Genomic DNA, 20,566 nt, shown 5'->3' with positions numbered 1-20,566 from the left:
AACGGGCTGCGCTGCACAGAAAAGGGAATTCCTAAGGGAAGGTATTTTTTGGGGTGTCAAGAAGCTACAAAGCTAAAAGCAAAAGATGCACTCGTGGGACAAGTTTGGCCACGGGCTATGGCTCTTCCAGAGTAGAGAGCCAAGGTGGCAGCTTGCAGATCCAGGAGAGGTGTTTCCCAGCACCCGGGCGCGATGCAAACCACACGTGGGGCGCGGGCAGGGGCGCTTTTAAAAAGCAGACATCGCTAGAGTTTACACCTCTTTTATTAAGAAATAAGACACATTCATTTGTGCTCTGAAAACTGTACAGAAAAAAAACTGACGAACACAGAGAGGAGGGAGGGGAAGGCATGGCATGGGGCAGGGCAGGGCATGGGAAAACAGAATTAACCGGAGGAGCTGAGCAGAGAAAGTCGAATATCAACAGTTATTAAACAAACATTTATCTCTGTAATTACATAACACCGTTAATGTCCTGCAAGTCGGCTGGAGTGAATGGGTGAATGAGGAAGGTTGGAGAGAAGAGGGCAGGCTCGGTCGGGCAGGAGAAAGGGAAAAAAAAAAAAGAGAAAAGAATTAAAACACAGTAGAAAGATATCTGTATGCTAAAATTCATAATGTGTAATTATAATAATTACAATATCATACAACCCGGCATCTGAGGGAGGCCTTTGTGCTTTCCTGTTTCATAGAATAATCTAAAATTGAACAATAATATCACAGTTTTTATAAGTAATGAGTTTCCCTATTTTTAAACTATTTGGATTTTCTTTTTTAAGTTTTTGTTTCCATCCTTCATATTATACAGTTAATGGCAAGGTAAATGCCACTGTCCTTAAAGATTACCCAGGTGGCTCAAAGGAAAGTTGAAGCAGAGATGTTTGCAAGTCAAGCAACATCTCTCAGTGGGGGAAGCACAACTGGGGTCAGTGATTGTTTTGCATCTTGTATCCATTCCTAGCTTTTTCCTAAAAATGTGTTGTTGTTGTTTAAAAAAAAAGAGATCGAAACACACAGTAATAACTCAGACCCTGATCAAGCTTTACTGCTGTCTGCCACAATCTGGCCACTCACAACCTGAGGTTTATCACCGCACATCTCCAAAGCTGGGAGAGTTGTTCCAAACATCAGACAGACAGTGTTGGGAATGATTAAAAAAAAAAAAAAGTCTGTGTGTAATGTCAGTGGTATATTTTTTAATGATAAAATTATTGCACAACGCTTTTTTGGGGTGAAATGTAGATACCTTATTTTTTGTAAATATCCTTGGGAGATGTTTAATGAAAAAAATTAAAATCATTATTATTTTTTTCATGGTGAAACAAAAAGACAGTATTTTATGATGAGGAATGTCCTGCTCTCCCGATCAGCTCCACCTCTTCTTTCTTGTAGGATCACAAACCTGCTTGCTGGCTCTGGGCAGTGGGGAGGGAGGAGAAGAGCCAGTGAGGGGAAAATAACCAAAGCCCAAATGGAATAAAACAAAGCAAAACATTGCAAGCCAGCGGCGAAGGGGCTGTGTGTTCCCACCATCCCAAACTTTCCGTGAAGCAACTTGCCTTCCACCTTCAGCAGGTGGCATCCTCACCCCATGCCTGCGCAGTCCTACGGCACAGAAAGGCATTCGAAATGACAAGAGCCAAAGAAAAGAAAGGTCTCGGGTTTCAAGTTCTCTTTTTATTGAAGAAAAGAAAAGAAGAAGGAAAAAAATAGATTATTTTGTTTGTTTGTTTGTTTGTTTCCAAGTGGACGTTATTCATGTTGTCAGTTTGTCTCAATGTCCTAAGGCAACATCTCTATATACCAAATATCTCCAGGTACATCGGCAGATCTGTCTTTCCCTCGTTCTCTCTCTGCCTTCCAGGGAGGGGCAGCTTGGAATAAATCTGAGTCCGAAAGCAAGGAAAAATAACAGAAAAAAAAAAAGGATGAGGCCAAGAGGACCTTTGCAAGGCCCGTGCTGAGTTTATCTATTTAACAGTCAATGAAACGACCCACATTCTTCTTGTTGGTCTGTTTTTCTAACACCTTCGACCCTCTCCCTGGAGATGGGGCGAGCAGGTTTTGGAGGTGGTCCTTTCCTCCTGCGCCTGTCCCACTGTTTAGGGCACGCAGAAGCCCCACTGCGGAGGGATGAGAGAAGGAAGCCCCACCTTACCTCTCCACCTAAGCCATGGGTGACGCCACCACTTCCCCCTTTGGGCTCTGTGGGGACCCGCTGCGGGGGTGCCACGATGCCAGGTCATGGTGTGGCACATAGGAGTGGGAATTGTCTTCTTGGCCACTGCTTGGCGCATCCCGTCTCCTTCGTTCTTGGATGAGCTGCTGAGGGAGAGGTGGGGGGCAAGGATTGGCAAGGGATGCCACAGACCCTCATGGCTGAGTCTCCCCCGGGGATCTACGGCCGGACCGCATCCCAGCGAGGCTCCCGCAGGTGTCCCCTCCTGTGGTCCGCAAACAACCCCGATCTTCTTGGCCCTTCGCGGTGGCTGCTGGGCGTCCTTCCACACCTCCCCGTGGCAGAGCAGGAAGGCTCCCAGCATGTGGCAACAGCCCGAAAGCATCTGGGCAGGGCTCGTCCCCTGCAGCCCCTCCCCACCCTCTGCCTCCTCCTCGCTCTCTTCCAGGCTCACTTCTTCTCCAGTCCTACCTGGGAAAGCTCGTGTTGTCCTGAACCTACAGCTACTATACTCTATAAAGTAATATTCCCCCTCTCTGCTGAGAACAATACAAAAGTTACTCCGTCTTACCAAAGGTTTCAAAAGAAACCAAACACTTCTCTCGCTCGGTTCCGATTTAATTTAATCATTTCTTTAAAACATGGTTTTGTTTTGTTTGTTTTGTTTGTTTTTCAGAAAAAAAAAAGTCCCTTTCTTCCCTTTCTGCTCAGACCTCTGTCTGAAGGTCAATAATGTCTTGTCCCACCAGGGGGATGGTGGCTCCTGTTTTCTCCCACTCTACAGTTTTTAGTTCTAGGGGAGACTGAGCCACAGGTTCGATGTCCTTTTTAACCCATGATGGTGGGGACTGGACTTTCCTGATTCCTTCCCAGGGTCTCTTGTTTGGTGTCTGCTGCTTTTCTTGCTGCAAGAGGAGAAAAGTGTAAGAAAGGAGAGAGAGAAAGAAAGAAAGAGAGGTTAGTACCCATGTAACAAATATAATTTTTTCACCTCCTTCTTTTCTATCACAGGCAAATTTGTCTGTGAAACTCCTGATCCCCCCAAAAAAGTGGGTTTTCAATGAAAAGTGCACTTGGTGTGTAAACTGTCTATTTTCAGGAAACCTTTTTTTTCCCACTGCTACCTCTATCACTTAATGCCTAGATATTTCAACTTTCAGCTGCGGTTTTTGCCACTTGCATTTCCACTGAAAAACTGAACAGGGCTTTGAGAATTTAAGATCTTTTTCTACTTCTACAGAAAATCCCCACATAGAAACCCAGATTACAATGAGATCTTTCTGAATGTACATTGACTGCATTTCATATACATACAAATATGAATATCTGATTCTGTGAATACATTCTTTACATAGTACAGCTATTTATCGGCTATTTAACTACAGCAAAACATGCTAACGATTTTGCCAGTGAACCCATGCTGTTTGATGGGCTGGATGATCAGCTCTGAAACTGAAAGCGTTTCCATCAACTCCACACCAAGCCTTCGAGACTTTATCAGCTACTGTTAGTCCACGCTCCCACCCGCATCCCACCATGGATATCAATCCAGAGAACATCTTTCAATGTTTCTGTCGATACGCACCAAGACAACACTGTGGAGAGCTGAGGTTCTGTAAAATGGATGTATTCTTCAGTGTGTATATGAAGTGGAGACCATGCAAAAATTTTAAATTAGTTGTTCCACTAAGCTTCTCCCCCTAGCCAAGAGGGATGCTTTTCACAGTTAATTATCCCCAAAAAACACTCCAGCACTGGGCAAGAAAAGGCTTCCCTGCATGTGACTGGAGCACAGAGCCCTTTTGAGCCATCTGCCAAAAGGAAAGTTGTGGCCAGCGGAAAGGGTGGCAGGAAGGTCAGCTGCATGGAGGATGACAACAAGGAGAGAAGTCGTGGGGGAAGGAGGTGATGAGAGAGACATGAAGGTGACATGTGGCCCAGGACGTGTCACAGCTCGATGCTGTCACCAAAATGTATTGATAGAGGGGAGTTGAAGCCACATGTGGACTGTGGTGTCATGACTGTACTCCAGGATGCTGCAGAGATTGATGCAGCCCCATAGCAAACCTAAATACCCATCTGCTACATACTAATCCACCTGCCTTAGCTTCTGATTTTGCCCTTCTGTGAGACGGTTTTGTAAGTCTGTTTTTTACCCCACCTCCATACTGCAACACCAATGGAAAAGGTGTTGCAGCATTATCCCTGCAGGGACAGTTTTCATCACATCAACCAGACCATGAATTTTGCTTTTCCAAGCTTTCACCATTAATATAAAAAGAAGATATTCTTGAAGTTGCTCCTGCATCCCCACAGCTGATGACAGGGAAAAGGCTCTGGGTGAGGTCATTTGGTGGCTGAGAGTGGCAGATGTATGAACCAGGTAAACCTGGTCTTCTCAATGTGAGGTAAAAACATTCTGAAATTACCTTTATTTTCATTCAAAGGGAGAAAAAATAACTTTTTATAAGTCCTTTGAAAAAGAATTTTTTTTTTTAAATTAAGTTTTGGAAAAGTATTTTTCAGAACAATGTAAACCACTTTGGTTCTTGAAACCTGCAGCTGCAATTTTCATTAAAATCTATGATACAGAGCTTTACTTATGCTGTTAGTGTTATTCTTACTTTATTCCATGATGTAACACAATGGTGATTAATACTAGTATGTCAGAAAATGTGATAAAACTGTTGACTTATTCTATTATCTATTTTAGAACTTAAGAACCACTGCAACTAAAATCTGAAACCTTTTTATCTCTGTGTGTGTCTTAATGAGACAAGTTTGAGACTTTCTGAAGTGAAACTTCTACTTACAGTTGTTTTGCAGCCCTTTAGTCTGTCATGAACAGATGCAGCAAGAAGGTATACATAAAGACAAAAGCACATATAGAGCAAAAAATGGAATGAAATCATGTTTTCCAAAAGGTGAAGAAAAAAAAGCTTGGTCAGAAAGCTCTTTTCAATGAAAAACATTTTGTTTTCTCCCACAATTGCTGTCATGCCACAAGTTTTTAAAGTTACCAATGCCCACAGCTGTATTATTTAACAAAATGATCATATGTATGAAGTTTATAAATAATTCCATCTTTTCCCTCAAATGAAAGCCCTTCTTTGATGGCATTACTTACGGCCACCTTCAGCATCAGGTTCTTCTATTCTCAACCAATCTCTGTTTTAACAGTCCCTCTGTCTGCCACGCTCCTGACCTTCAGCCTCTCCTTCATGCTGTGAGGATGCACCCAGATCTGATCATGTACACCGAACGTGATCAGCAAACCTCAAAGCCGTTCTTGTCATGGGCTGTTTTTGAGCTATGGAGCAAGAGCAGCTGCAAATCCACATAGGGAACAGAAATTGGGGAAAAAAACACCCCAAACAATTATGAGCTCACATCTACAGTGACGGCCTCTGATCAGACCTGTCACTGGGGAACTAAACCTATGGGTTACAATAATTATTCAGTGGCAATAAAAACCAGACATTAAATGTTGTGAATTATTAAGAATGGATAAATTAAGAAAGAAAGAGAGAATGAAACAGAAAACATTATTATGCCAGTGCATAACTCCACTCTGCACCTGCATCTTGAATATTATGTGCACTTCGTGGGCTTCCAGATAGAAGGATATAGGGAAAGTGATAAAGGTGGCCAGTTTACAGACATGAACAAGTTTATGGATCATGTTCTGTAGGAGGAAAGATTATACAGACTACAACCTTTCAGCCTTGTAAGGAGATTATGGAAGGATGTGAAAGAGGTCTATGAAACTCGTAGTGGCTTGTTGACAGTAGGAACAGACTACTGATGGTAGGGATCATTTTTTCCAACACAAGAACTACAGAGCATGACGAGGCACCAAGCAGTGCCTGGCCCAGAGTGAACCCCAGGAGCTGGTCCTGCACACGATGCCCAGCCGAACTGCAGACCACCTTTCCACAGCTCTCTGTTGATGCTGAAAACTTCCAAAGTTATAAAAAGTATGTGGAAACATTCACAAAAGCAACATCCATTCAGTCCTATAAAGTAAAGTGACCGCATTCTGTGTCAGGGGGTCTCTGAGCAAAAATTACTAGTGTCTTGGGGATGTTTTTGAAGATGCACTACCACATGGTTGCCCTGCTCTTTTATTAAACTGCTTTTTACTTTGTCATGGAGGCAGGGCCAGACTGACCTTGGGTCTGACCCCATAGGGTTGTTTCTATTTAGCTTAGTGTGATGTGTTATCTAGCTATGACTGTCGTGAGCTCACTGACTCCAAAGATCTCTACTTACAGTTAGAAGATGAAAAGGAGCCTCGGGAGATGAGCAAATGGAGAGGGGAGGCTTGCTTTTAGTTTCCCATTTCTCAAAAAAGAATTAGACTTCTCTAGTGATGCTGTGAGTGGACGTGCTGTCTTGGGGGGGGATGCACTGGCTGTCCACCACGATGCACCAGCACCTCACAGAGTAGCGTGTATGGTCGTGATCTGAGCATGGGTGCAGAAGGACTCCGTGCCCAGTTGGATCTCTGAGCAGGTTAAATGCAGTCAGCCAGGCTCAGCTCTGTCAAGGATGCTGGGAGACAAAAGAAAATCTCCTCCTGGCAAAAGGCACCCTGCGAATTGGTAGTAGGCTCCTGGGAACAGCTGCCCTTTCCTTTCCCTCCATATGGAAAAGGTTTTTTTCAGGTCTTGGCCACTTGAGCAGCATATAGAAGCAGCCACTGGGCTCATGCTTCAACTCTAGCATTTTCCTCCAGCCCCACTGTGGGGTCTTAGCAATCCTTGCAGACAGGAGGGAAAATGTAGCTATGCACCAAAAAGAAGAAAAAACCTGGAGAGAGGGTTGTGTAATCCGGCTGTAAAAGGCGCCGGTGCTGGCCCAGGGCCTGGCGCCTTGGAGACAGCCAGGAATGGCCCGAGACAGGAGCTGAAAGCAGCAGAGGCTGCTCTGCCAGTAACTCACAGAGACAGAGCCATTACTCTGGCCTGACACAGCCTGTGAGCTTCTGGCCATTGGGGAAGGGAGAAAATGTTTATCAGTTCCTGACTGGTGCCAGGATGGCGGAGCAGACTGCTCTGTCAGAGGGGTGGGAAGGGAAGGAATGCCCAGACCCAGGGCTGGGGTAAAACCTGTGCAGAGCGAACTGGAGATCTTCATCACCCTGGTGGCATTTGGAGTCTCCTGCATCCGTCCGTGGCTTCTATTTTGGCTGCACATCTTTAAGGCAGAGGACGAGGATTTGGGACAAAAGGCATTTAAGACGCAGCGCCAGCAAAACCCCCCCATATCCCTATCAAAGACAGAGGCAAAGTGCATTGAGATAATCCACACAGCCCTCTCCTTCTAGGGCTAGTCCTGGCAGGCTGCAACAAGTCACCTGTGCTGGGCTCATGGTGGCTATGGAAAGGTGATGGTGGTGGAGCAAGGCATCTCCCTACCAGGGGCTTTTCTGCACATTGGCTCTGTGCTGCCTTCAAAGGTCCAGACTGGCTGCATCCAGAGTACCTGGACCCTAGTGCAACTCTTTTGCTTAGGAGAGATGTCAGTGTATTGTACAAATACGGCTCAGGAGACTGACTGGCTGCTCTAAGACACAGCTTTCATTTCACACTTCAGTCAAAAACAATGAAATGTGCAAGCTGCTAAGCTGCATCTCCTTGTATTTGCTTTGTGGTTGTTTGGGTTTTTTTGGGTTTTTTTCTTTTTGTTTGTTATCGGTTGGTTGGTTGTTTTTCTGTGGGTTTTTTATTTTTTAATACCCAGTTTTTATAGTTACCCTGAATAACCTGAAGAGGAATTCAGTGCTGTCTACAGAGCACTCTGGGATAACTCCCCTAGAACCAGCTACTCCCATGCTGTTTTCATTGCCTCTAGTGTCAACTTGAAGGATATTTCATGACCCAAATGGTCTCTCCCCATGACATTGATGACTCTAGGACCAGAATGAAGTTATTCAGAGCATATAGCAGGGAATCTGAAAGATAAATGTGGCTCACGCTGTCTAATCCATCTTTGGATCAATGTCGACGAAAAGTGATTAGAAAATGGAAAAGATGTCTTTTTTTACAGAATGATAAATTCTCCTTTCCTTCTTTGAAACAAGTAGCTTCAGGTTCTTCATTTTATGCTACTGAACCACAAAGACCATATTTATTTTTTTTTTCATTTAGGAGAAAAGCAAAATAAAAGGAAGTGGCTGACTTTGTCTAGAATTTCATTAAAAAAAAAAAAAAAAGAATAAATAAACTGTGGTTTTAACTTGCACTGATGGAAATCAGTTAGGGAACTTAAAATACCTAGCATTTGCTGAGTTATAAAAATATGTCTTCTGCTTCTGTAATTTCTGAAGTTGAGGTGGTCTAACCTGTAGGGGTTGCTGTGAGCCAAAGTCTAGTGAGGCCATGCCTAGCTGAAGGTGAACAAGCACTGAATCAAGAAGGCCTTTCACAGACCCTCAGGGGGTCTTTGCTTTGACTTATAAACAGTCCCTTGCCTGAAGGTTTCAGAGAAAGCCATCAGCATGAAGAACAGGCTATTCTCCAGGCTATTCTTACCATTAATCCAAACGGTTAACATACCATCCTTTGTTTTTGAACAATGCTTATGTTCTCCTAAAGAGACCACTCCACTTGGTAACATGGAAGACTGGGTGTTCCCCAAAATGCTGAAATCATTCAAGGCTGCCCCGTGCCTCACAAGAGCACCTAGAGACTTCAGGAGGGGACCAACAGCACCCAAAGCACGATTCTTATAGAGTCCTTTTTTAACCAGGCTAAAGAACCAGGAGGTTCAATCTGCCAGTGGCCACTGCATGGTTTTGGAGCAGCTGATAGCTGGATATCTTCAAACGACATGGTAGGAACTGACTGTTTAGAGAGGATACCGGGGTAAGATGTTCCTCTGAGCAATCCAGAGTAACTGATGCCTGATACTTGGGACACAGCGTATGAGATGATTTACAGGAGGAGGTGAACTTCTGATTGATGGTATATTTGGACATCCGGTAGCTGACAGATGTTTTATGGCTGAATGAATTAAGGTTTGACGTCATTTGCATAACTGAATTTATTGCAATAATTATTGTACTTTATGTAGCATTCCTCCCTGTAAAAGTTACCCTAATTGGTCTTTTAAAGTTTGCCAGTTACTAAAGCCTTTAAGAAATGCAGAGAGGATTAAACATGTGGTACAGAGGAGTCACCCTACCCGTAAGTGGAGCATCCCTTGCAGAGAGACACACAGCTGACAGCAGGAGGAGCACAGCCTCCTAATTTTCTAATTCCTCAGTGAGGAATGAGCGCGATTTTAACACAACCACCACCATCTAAGCTCCTCCAGCCTCAGCCCATGCAAAGAGGTTCCCATGGTCCAGTTTTCCCACCTGGGAGCAGGGCTGCTGTCTCCCCAGTCAGCTAGCGAAAGGACAGGTAGTCAGCAAGCAAGGGAATTAATTCTGTCATGCAGCAGAGCATGCCAGGGAGACACAGCCCTGACTAGGAATGAGCTGCAATATTGATTAATATTCCGTTTTCTCACTACTCTGTTAGATGCCAAAGCAAATGCTGGTGGAATGGGTATATCCTCCAGGTGTCTGAAGAGGAACATTAAGAAAAATCTCACCCTGAGAAAAGAGAGCAATCAAGACAGAAACACTGACTAGAAGGGAATAAGAAAAAGTCATAGAAAGGCAGAAAAAACTTTGTATCTTTTTCTACTGGGTTTTGGAGTAAGTGCTTTCTCAGGATGGGTAAAGAGACGGGACTGGATTTGAGACCTGAGTTACAGACTGAGACCACTCACTGTATGTGAGCTTCAGAACAGGGCTCCAGCCAAAGTAAAAAGCCATTCGAGCTGCAGAGGGCTGAGTTTAGCAAGTAGCTAATAAGCAAGAATGAGCAAATCAGAGAAATTTGTAGAGCTCTGTTCAGCACGGCTTTTGCTGACCTTGGCACAAGTAAAGAGCTGCTGTTTAAAATGAATGCAAAGCCAGATGCTGGCAAAAAGAGAGGAATATGTATGATTCAAACTTCTCTAATGGAGCTGAATCAAAGGACTCCCACCGAGGGGGAAGGCAGGAGTGTCACTTCCATGGCTTTCAAAGCTGAAGCTAAGCATAGAAGAAACAAAGCCTTCGCTTCCTTTAAAGGCTGCAAAGCCTCCACTTTCATACCATGCTGTTGCAGAGCATGTGAACCCCTCCTGATATCCAGCCCAAGCACTGGAATTTCTTCGGCAATTAACTCACAGGGAGGAGCAGTGTTGGAGATGCTTTACACTGACAATACAGATCCACACTGAAAAATCTTTCCAGTGTGGTACAAAGTAGCTTGGAAATAGCCACTACCCTGCTTTAATGTGAAGACCTCTCAGCTGCAAGAATTCAGACCTTGAGAAGTGCATGTATTTAGGAGGAAGCAGGGAAAAAAATTGCATGTTGGAGCCTACAGTCTGCTGGGCAAAGGGCAGGCTTTTAAATGGAGAAAGAAAATTGCTGCAAGGTTTCCAAAAAACAACTCAAAGTGATGGGAGTGATTAGGAAGGAAGAACTCAGCTGTCTGAGTCAGTTCCAATCTCATGTTTCAATATGCATCCATCTAGGCAGCAAAATGTGCCTTAAAGCTGCTATGAAGGGATATCTACAATCCTGGTGGAAGCCACTCACTACTTATTGTAACCTTAAAAATGAAGGCTTGGTGGTTCCCAGGCACAAGAGAGTTTTTAATTTTCATCACTTGAGATGCATGGTGTGGATGGCTGGGTTTTCTGATGCAAATCCTGCTGTGGTTGTCTCCAAGCCTTTTCCTTTCATGTTCCCTGGCTGCAAATAAGCGGTCTAGGAGATAAATATTCAACAAATACAGCTCATTCAGTTTTCTGCTCAGGGTCTACACCAGCTTCCAGTTTGGTCTGGGATAAAATGGAAAGGCAACAGTGTGCAACCTCCACACACAGGCTGGCTGCAAGTCATTTGGGAGGAGAATAAGCAAAGTAAACCCAGCTATTCCTGAGATACTCTCTTTAGATTCAAAGTCCCTTCAGGTGGATAGAGATGATCTGTCCCAAATTCCAGCATAACAAGAGCAAAGAAATCTTGCCTACAACCCTGTAACTTCCTTTTGAGTAAGGGCTGATTTTTCAAAAATCATCCCCATCTTCCTGGACTCATCCGAACTTGAAGACTGCAAGAGAGAAAATTTGCCAAAGCCCACAGTAAGGTCACACAGAGATCTATCAGTGCATTAAAAATCTGACTTTTCAACTTGCAGTCATCAGATCTTTCTGTATGTCGGTCTGATAATATCTTAATTCCTTAGCACTGAAAAATTAGCTTTGGATAATAGTGTCTACACCCCTGATTAGTTCATAAAGCCACAGATGAGTGAGACCCCTTTACTCTGCTGCAGCGGTGAGGTGGCCTAGGCTTGAATGCAGGTGGATGTGTAGTCCTGTTTGCTTTGAACATGGATCCTGCTGGACAATGTGATTTTAATCAGGAATATCTGAGTGTGCTTCCAATGGGAGCATTTTACAGTTGAGGTATATATATATAAGAAAGTCCATGTCACATAGAAGGAATAGATTTCATGTAATAAACTGAAAAAAACCCATACAGAAACCCAGGTTTGTTGCCCAAGGAAAGACAATTCTGTATTATTTTACTCTGAGGCTCAAGTTAGTTTAGCATTAGCAGTGTGCTTTGGTTTGTAGCAAAATAACTGCAGCAAACACCAGTTCCACAGTGGTTCCTGGGAATGCACTGAATATGGTCAAGATTCAGACTTGGTTGGCATTTCAGGCAGCATTCTGATTCTCCTAATTGCCTACCTCTGACATACCATCCTGGCAACATTGCTCATTTGTAAACTGATGACAGGTCAGCTGATGGCAGTGGGGACACCCTAATCTCAGCAGGATGTGGATTAGGCTCCAGATCTCTGCTGTAGCCATTCTGACTTGAAGATTGATGTGCAATAGCTAGCAGCAGTGTCACACGCTGCCTTGCATCACATGGATGCTTCCACCCTGTGTCCTCCAGTGCAAGGGAGGAAAGAGGTCACAGGGAAAGACTCCTTGGCCACTGGGTGAGGGGAAAGCAGAATTCATCCCCAAACCTGTCTCCACATCTGTGGGATAAGAAACAAGCCCAGAGGCATTTGTCAAGGCTGCCTTTGAAAGGGATTGGGTCATTCCCACATCAGCAATGACTTTCAGAAATGGACCTTCTAAAGGAAGAAAGCTGAACAGTTCAAACACGCAGAAGTCCCTGATTATGTTTCCAGCTCTGCCAGTAACTACTCCAGGACAGCGGGCAAAGGGCAGTCTTCTTTATCTTTCAAGTGTACACTGCAGTAATTCTTATCCAAAGTTTAAATGTGTCAGGATACTTAGAGAGGAGGAATACATGTGCTGGTACAAACCTTGAGGTCTTTGCTGAAGACCCCTTAAAAGTCATGTTTTACCACTGAAGCTCAAGAAATTCTCAATAGTAAACACATGTGACAGTTGAATCTTCAACTCTTGTTCCTAAAAAGACAGATGATCTGCTTCTTCCTCCCATTCTTCTGTTGGTGCTTCCTTCAAATCTGACCATGTAGTAGTTCTGAGAGGAACTATGTGATTAGTGTGACAGGGTAATCCATTTTGGCTGGTGCACTAAGTACAGCAAGTATTAGCATTTACATCAAAACCAAAGCCCAAACCAATCCTAGGAATTCCCGAAGCAGGTCTGTCCTATGCAGACATTTAGTTCAAGTCTCCTCTTAAGGAAGAGAGAGGAAGTGCAAGAAGATTAGAAAAAGCATCATAACTTGGAAGGGGCTAAGGACAACGGGACATGCTGTCAGGAGAGGCTGGGAAACTGTCAGGGCTGGAGAGAGACTTGGTAGTTTGATTTTGTGGTTGAGGGAAATCAAAGATACAGCAGTGCAGGCAGATGGACTACACCCAGTAAACATCCCTTCTGCTCTATGATGCTAGGTGTGAAAGGGTTCAAGGGTATTCCAGGATCCTCATGTCCTTGTTCATGCCCACAAGGCAAGGAGATTCCGACTGGTGAAGGAATGTGTTTGGATTCATACGTCATGGAAGGGTTTGGGACAGGTCTACAATGCTCTTCAATGCAAAATGAAAGCCAGACTTACGCTAACGTTAGATTTATCACTTCCACCAGAAGAAATACTCCATCGTTTTATAACCTAAACATACATAAAAAAGAAAAATTTCTTTTGTTGTTACTTTATTTCCTGGTATCTGCAGTTTGCCTTCTCAGAGCAAGCTGAAGATGAGGCATGATTTCCAGTGGTGTCCTCAGCAGCAAATGGTAGAAAAGGGGAGAAGAAAGCTATTTATCTTTCTTTGTACTGCTTTGGATGTTTTTAAACCAATACCCACTACTGACTTGCCAATACTGATCTTTGCAAGGTCCCCCTCTTGGGTCACATCCAAGGGAAAATCACAACTTGAAAAAGATTCAGTCAATATGCAAAGGCCACCTTCACAGCTTCTTTCCAGCAGTTCAAAGCTCTTTGATGCTGACACTGGCAACTTTAATTCTACATAGATGCACCTCTGAAATGCTCAAAACATCTCAATCTATAAAACTCTCCTGCAACATACCACAGATTAGCTTTTACATGGTATTTAAGCATTTTTGATTTTACAGCCATGTCATACCTAAATAATAGAAAAAAAGCAGAGAGATGACATTCAATGAAATGCATTGGGATTCTGGGTCAACACAGGCTTCTTTGATCTGAACCTGCCTGCTAGATTCACTATCCCTCTCTTTCTGAAACACTGGACAGCCCAAAATGACACCTTGACACACACAATAAAAGTAGGATTTGCTGGGACCACATCTCCAGAGCTCAGCGCAGCGATGCTGTGAGATCTGAATGCAGACCAAAGGCTCTGTAGTGCTCTGCTTCCACAAAGAACCAAACTAAACCTCTTGTTGTATCACCCTCTGAGCTCTGGTCTTACCTCTAAGGGAGTCCCATCAAAATAAGCCCCACTAGTGCTACCTGGGCCATGCTGCAGGTGACTGTGCATTCTGCTTCTGACTTTTCTTGCAAATGACAGAGAATGTTATAAATGGCTCACCTTGTCCCTCTTCTGAGTGCAGGCATAACCCGAATTTCATTTCTTACTGCCAACCTGGCTCTGCCACTTGTTTTGCCCTTCTGCTGGAGCAGATATACTTCCCTGAAACTTTCTGGCTCTTGCCCAGTATGACCAGTGGGCTGAGACATGGAGGAGGTGCCATCAGCCTGCCCTTCCTTATTCGTGTTATCCACATCACTTACTACACAGGCTCCTGATATCTGTTTCTAGTACCAAATCTCTGCCCCTCTGAAAATAAGCTGCCAGGTCTTTCCCTCAACCTGTCTTCCTCGAAGTCTCTTCTTGCCCTGGAATTTTGCTCCTGTCAAGGAAAGCCATGTATATGGTGATCAGCTGTACCCTTATGCTACATTGAATTAGCATGCAGTCCCCAAGAAGTGCTGCCACCATCACAGCTTAAATCCCATTGCTGTGGCTTTCCTAAATAGCTATGCCCATCATCTGCCACCTTGGCTGCCAATTCAGCCCCTGAAGGTGGGGTAGATGCTGTCCCCACCTTCTGCCCTCTCCCCTTTCCACCTAGATATCCCCACAGCTGTTCTAGTTTCCAGCTCCTAGCTATGAGTGGATGTATGGGGCACTCAGAGATGACCTGAAAGAACAGACACAGACATGGGGAACAAACACAAAGAAGACAACACACACTATTCGCCATGAACAGATACGAGGACAGACAATCTCCTTCTGGACTGCTAACCACTCTGTAGGTAAGCTAGTGGTACCTCTGTGACTCTCCGTGTCCTTTGTGATGCGCATGTGCTTGTTGCAAAATGCATGGACAGAAAACCAAGATAAAGTATTTAGTGAGAGCTCCTAAACTTCCCTGCTTCTTCCTGTGCTCCTGCTGGCACTAGAGGGCTCTAGGAGATGATGGTTCTGGAAGTGTTTGACTAACCTTGCTCTCCGTTGTTGAAGACTCTTTCTCCTTCTCTGCGTGCTGGAGTTTTCTGTTCAGGTCTTGGAACATGTCTTGGTGACGTTTTCTTGTGTGCATGATTTTCTGAAGCAAACACAAGGGCCACAGGTCAGCAAACCCTATTCAGCTGTGCAGAAAGAACATGTCTTCCCCCCAAAGTTACATATATTATTAAAACCTAACTCTGTCTCTGCATGTGCAATCTAGCATGCCTAAACTACCTTCAAAGTTCACTGAGGACCCAGTGTAGCACTGCCTTTATTTTCAGGATGAGATGGTGGGAGAAAGCGGAAAAGACTAATTTTTGACCTTATGGTTACCCTAAACCTGCAACTACCAGCTGTTTATGCTGAAGAATTTGTGTTTGACTGGCAGTGTTCTACTAGCTAGACCTAGGGAGCTTTGCTGACCTTATTTAACTGACACCTGACCCCATGCCCACTCTGGTTTCAGTGTGTCTCCTTTGCAAATGAGCTTACCCAGACATGTAGAATTTAGGTACAAGAACTTCCATCAGAAATTATTCCACAATTTCCCTTCTTTTTTTTTTTTTTTTTTTTTTGTATTTTGGCCCTTCTACATTTCACTTCTACCTTCTACTGCCCAGGAGAGATGGGATCAATTTCTATAAGGACTTCCCTTAGCATGCAAGAGCATGCTGAATATGGCTTCTTGTGCTCTGCCACATGCTATATAATTGGAGTAGGTGGCTCAAATACTTTGGGACCAACTTGAAGTATCAGCTCTAGATGTACCCATTGTGCCTCAATTTCAAACCAAGCTCATAACCTGGAGCTCTGAAGTGATTCTAGTGTTAAGGAAACTCCTCGTGGGCCCTTAAAAGTGGCTGTTTTGGAATAAGCTAGTAGCTTTGCAGGGAAAGGATAGCTCTGCTGTAAAGGATGCCATGATTGGACTCAAGATAGCTGCACTAGCTCTCAGTAGCCCCACAGACCCTCTGTGGAGTACTGGGTCTTTCAAAGCGTTCCACTCTGTGCCTCAGGTGTGATGACAGACATTTCCCTATGTATAGTATAGACTTTTTCCACCCAGGCTGATTCTGTGAGGTTCATTAATAGGTGTGAAAGGCCAGGGTTGACGATGGGTTGTGTCAGTGGGGACATATTAGCTTCCTTTCTGTTAAGCAACAGATCTTGTGCACAAAACTCAAGGCGTTTCAGGCCACCAACCTACATGTGCTTCCCAAACAGGAACGTGGTGCAGTCACCTACCGCTCCATCAGCTTTTCGTAAGCATTCTGCTCACAGAGGAGAAGTTAGAGGCCTTGGGTAAGCCAATGTAGGATCTTGATTTACAAATGTTTACACAGAAGCTACTGCTCCAAAAATTAAGCATGTACCAATATAAATCACCATTTGTTTAGCTGCACAGGGTAAGCCTTACTAGGTACCCAGCACAACTCTTTCAACCCACTGTTTTTAAACCCTTGAAGAAGCTCTTTGGCAAAGGCAGCACTCCTGCAATGGTGCCAGAAGGAAAGCCAAATTTCTTTTTCTCATCCTATCCTTAGAAAAGCACATTCAGAAAGGGATGTACTCACCTCAAAATCTAGCTCTGCGTACCGGGATTTCCGCCTCTGGATATTCAAAAGACAAAAGAGATGGGTGAAGGTTAGTAAGGAGTTGATGTTGGTGAGTGGGCACAAACTCAACCACACAGTAGATAATATAGGGAGAGTCACAGAATCACAGAATCATTCAGGTTGGAAAAGACCCTTGGGATCATCGAGTCCAACCATCAGCCTGACTCTACAAAGTTCTCCCCTACCCCACATCCCCCAACATCTCATCTAAATGACCCTTAAACCCATCCAGGGATGGTGACTCCACCACCTCCCTGGGCAGCCTATTCCACTGTCTGACCACTCTTTCTGTGAAAGATTTTTTCCTAAAGTCCTTCTTTTCCTTCTTCCTACATTTTTAATGTGTTTCTCTGGCTCTTCATGGTGGAAAATGCCAGCCATTTAGAGGCATCTCTACCAAAAAACACTGAACCTTGAGGCGGGCTGAGCATAGGCTGAGCATGGGAGTTTGACCAATTCAAGCTCTTGTCCTAGTTATGAGCTTGCAGGTCATTCACAGAATGGGAAGCAGAGAGGGAGGAGTAGATCAGCCAGCTGATCTGCTAGAGCTTTTAAGCACCAGTCAGCTGAGACTGAAGTTTGGACAGCAATGGCTAGACCTGCTCTCTGACAATAGTCAAGAAAAGGACCAGATGCCCTAGGACAGACCTCAGCATAAGATCTAAGGTCTAAGGAGAACTGCTAATATATATAATGCGTTAATGCCGTCAGAAGGAGAGGGCTGCACAACCTCTGACATCCCTCTGATACTCAGACCATTGTGGGGCATGCCTTAGTGACATTTTACACCTGCGATGACTAGGGTTTTCTCATCTGTATCATGACTGAAGTCATTGAAATGGGAAACAGAGGCAGAGGATAGAAGGAGAAAAGGTAACACAAGCCATGTGCTTTGCATTAAAATGAACTGTCTTTGACAAGCTAACATTTTTATAGGACTTTGCATTGCCTGCAGGGCTAAAGACAGTTCATCCAGCAATGGAATATATCTGTGGAAGTTGTGGAAGCTTTTGAACGTTACATTACAAAACAGTATCACATGCCAGTGATCTCTCATGATAATTTAATACTCTTGAAACACCTGGTGTGGCCAGCATTGAGGTCAGGGCATCTTTCTGGGCTCAGAACAATACATTAATTCACATGCTCACCTCCAAGGAGCTCATGGAGAGGGTGGAGACGGTCTCACTCTTGGACACCACACCCGAGTTCCCTGAGTCGCCTGTGTCACACAGGCTGTTGGGAATCTGTGATTCATTGGAAATATTTTGTGGAGCCAGCTGCTGCTGTTGTTGTATCATGGGGGAACCTTGAACCTCACTGCATGTCATGGTTACAGGTTCCCGTGGAGGACTCTTGACAACAAAGCCTGGGTCAGTAGCCATACTGAGGTGGATGAGCCGTGTCTGGGGCATCTGGTCAATATTGATGCTGTATTTGCTCTCGTCCTTGGGCGGTTTGGCCCGTAAGGTAGACGTGTTGGTAGGCAGAATGACGTAGCTGGTGTCCAGCGTTTGCTCTTGTGCCCGGGAGAGTTCTGAGTCCAACTTCTTGAAGATGTCCCCATCACAGATGTAGATGGACTTAGGTGGCTGGTTCTTGTCTTTCTTCAGAGTGAGAGTGTGATTGCTGAATTCATTCAGGTTGATGGCCCCCAGGTAGTGTGGTGAGCCCTGAAGATGCATCTTGGAGACATTGGCTGGAAGACTGTTAAAGTTTGATGACCCCTTCTGGTGATTAAGTTTCAATTTCTCTTCATCTGGCAGTGATGGACGCTTCAGTGTTCCTGTGATGGTTGAGGTCCTGCAGGCAGTGATGTCTTTATTCAGCACTAGGGAGACAGATAAGTATCCTTAGCACCTCACCTAGGTTTTTGTTAACACTTCAACACACCTACCACAGTGACACTGTGCTAGCAGCTCCCTTGGACCTCTCAGCAAGAGGCTATGGTGGCAGAACAGTGTTTATACTGTGGGTTTTTTTTTTTAAACCCAGGATGCTGAAAGCAAAGCTAAAACTAGGGAGGAAAAAATCTTTCTTGTTTGGAGACAGTTCTCTGTGATGCAAATTTTCCAACATAGTCATGGCTAAAACTCCCAACTAGGTCAACACATATTGTCACATTGATAACAATATCTTGAAAAGCAAATACATGTATATATATTTAATACATGTACTATGTGTATATATATGAAATATATATATTACTAGCTTATGGAGGAGTAGAATTCTCTAAAATAAAAAGTTGCTTTCGTGTCAAAAATTATTTTGATTCAGAAAATAGCTGAAATGCAGCATTATAAATTATTTCAAATATGAATTATTTCATATATAAATTCTCTTTTTAAAAAATTTTTAATTCACTGAACTGCTTCAGGGTGCTCTTTTCCACTGAACAGTTTCAGTGTCAATTATTTGGTATTTTAAGATAGACAACATTTTGTTATAAATTTCTAACTGTTCTCCAAGAAGCTGATGTTCTAGTAATCATGGCAAGCTTTTGTGAGAGCTAATTATATAGTGTTTTTCAATTTCCCTTGAGGAAAGAAAGGAGTGCCATGAATATTCCTTAATAGGAGAGGAAAACCTTAAACTGGGAAGGTGAACATGACAATTAGGAGGTAAATAAAGGACACACAGACACTCATTCTCACACAACACTGTCCACAACAAAACATCTGTTCCTTTTCTATACATAAGGATCTATTGCTCAGTTGATTTCAGGCTGCAGCTAAGACCTTAGGAAGATAACGACGTCAGCCTTGATGTCTCCAGGGGATGGAAATCATGGACTGGGGAGCAGGGGCAAAGTGGTGTGGGACTGAAGACTACTTACCCAGTATTTCAGCACAGGAAAGGAGAAATAAATGCATGTTCCCCTTTCACCCATCTCAGAAAGAGAAAAAAAAAAAAAAAAGTTTCTTTTACATATTTTTTTCTCAATGGACCAGAGACAAAGATCTTTGGGGTAACCTGATATTATTCAGCTGCTCCACCTGGGATAGAGGCAGCGAATGACATAGGCATCTCATGGGACTGACGACACAGTAATTTTTCCTACCAACTCATACTGGGAGTGATGGGACCTGGAAGAGCAAAGCTTCCCTCAAAGACTACAGAGCAGACAAGGCAGGATGACAAGGAATCAAGTAGAATAAAAGAACTTTTAAAAAGCATTTGAAGCTAAATACATGGAGTGTAACTATGTCAGCTGTGGTCATCCTGACATTACTAGAGGACTCAGCATTACAGCACATTCATAGCATACACTGGGGGAAGACATTACTGAACTCAAACCCTTCACTTGGGAGTGTCAGTAAGGTTTATTGATTCAGGCTCTTCTCCATCCTCATGTCAGCTGTGGAAAGTAGGTTTGGAGAGGTTTGCACTTGGCAATCTCTAAGCACGGAGCAGCGTGAGCTTTCATCACTGAGCCATGGACCCAGTCCTACCAGTGAATCTAAGTGAGGAGGTTACGAGCAGTATCTGTCATATCTCCAACCCGTCATAACACAAGAGCTGCTGCCTCCAGGAGAAATGATGGCCAGAAACCAATGGACAGATTTCTATTTATCATTATTCAATAAGCAGAATGCATAGGACGATGGACCATATAGAAAGGTCTCTGAAAAGGGGACTACAATTAACTACTTAGCTTGGCACAGACGAACAGCACTTTATCACAGGAGGACATCTTTATCATCAGGCAGACATCAACAAACAAATTGTATAGCTGTATGCTGGCAAAGGAAGGGAAGTCTAG

At 43.9% G+C, this 20,566-nt stretch overlaps 1 protein-coding gene across 5 annotated transcripts in view; it reads right to left on the bottom strand.

The window, feature by feature from the left end:
- Nucleotides 1-246: 246 nt before the first annotated feature.
- The window catches only part of ADGRB1 (adhesion G protein-coupled receptor B1), a 283,323-nt gene continuing 263,003 nt past the window's right edge, over nucleotides 247-20,566 (bottom strand). For 4 of the 5 annotated variants that reach the window (XM_074888977.1, XM_074888979.1, XM_074888990.1 and 1 more), the window contains 4 exons: nucleotides 17,955-18,634; nucleotides 16,762-16,797; nucleotides 15,180-15,284; nucleotides 247-3,084 (listed from right to left, as the gene is read on the bottom strand). In XM_074888977.1, the coding sequence (XP_074745078.1) occupies nucleotides 2,887-3,084; nucleotides 15,180-15,284; nucleotides 16,762-16,797; nucleotides 17,955-18,634 (1,019 nt within the window). In that variant the 3' untranslated portion in view covers nucleotides 247-2,886. Of the gene's footprint in view, nucleotides 3,085-15,179; nucleotides 15,285-16,761; nucleotides 16,798-17,954; nucleotides 18,635-19,639; nucleotides 19,694-20,566 lie in introns of those variants that run through there. The other variant, XM_074889003.1, reaches the window with a different exon arrangement.

Source organism: Strix uralensis, chromosome 1, assembly GCF_047716275.1.
Source record: "Strix uralensis isolate ZFMK-TIS-50842 chromosome 1, bStrUra1, whole genome shotgun sequence".
Taxonomy (NCBI): Eukaryota; Metazoa; Chordata; class Aves; order Strigiformes; family Strigidae; genus Strix; species Strix uralensis.
Note: the sequence above shows the minus strand (reverse complement) of the source record. Positions and strands in the feature narration are given on the sequence as shown.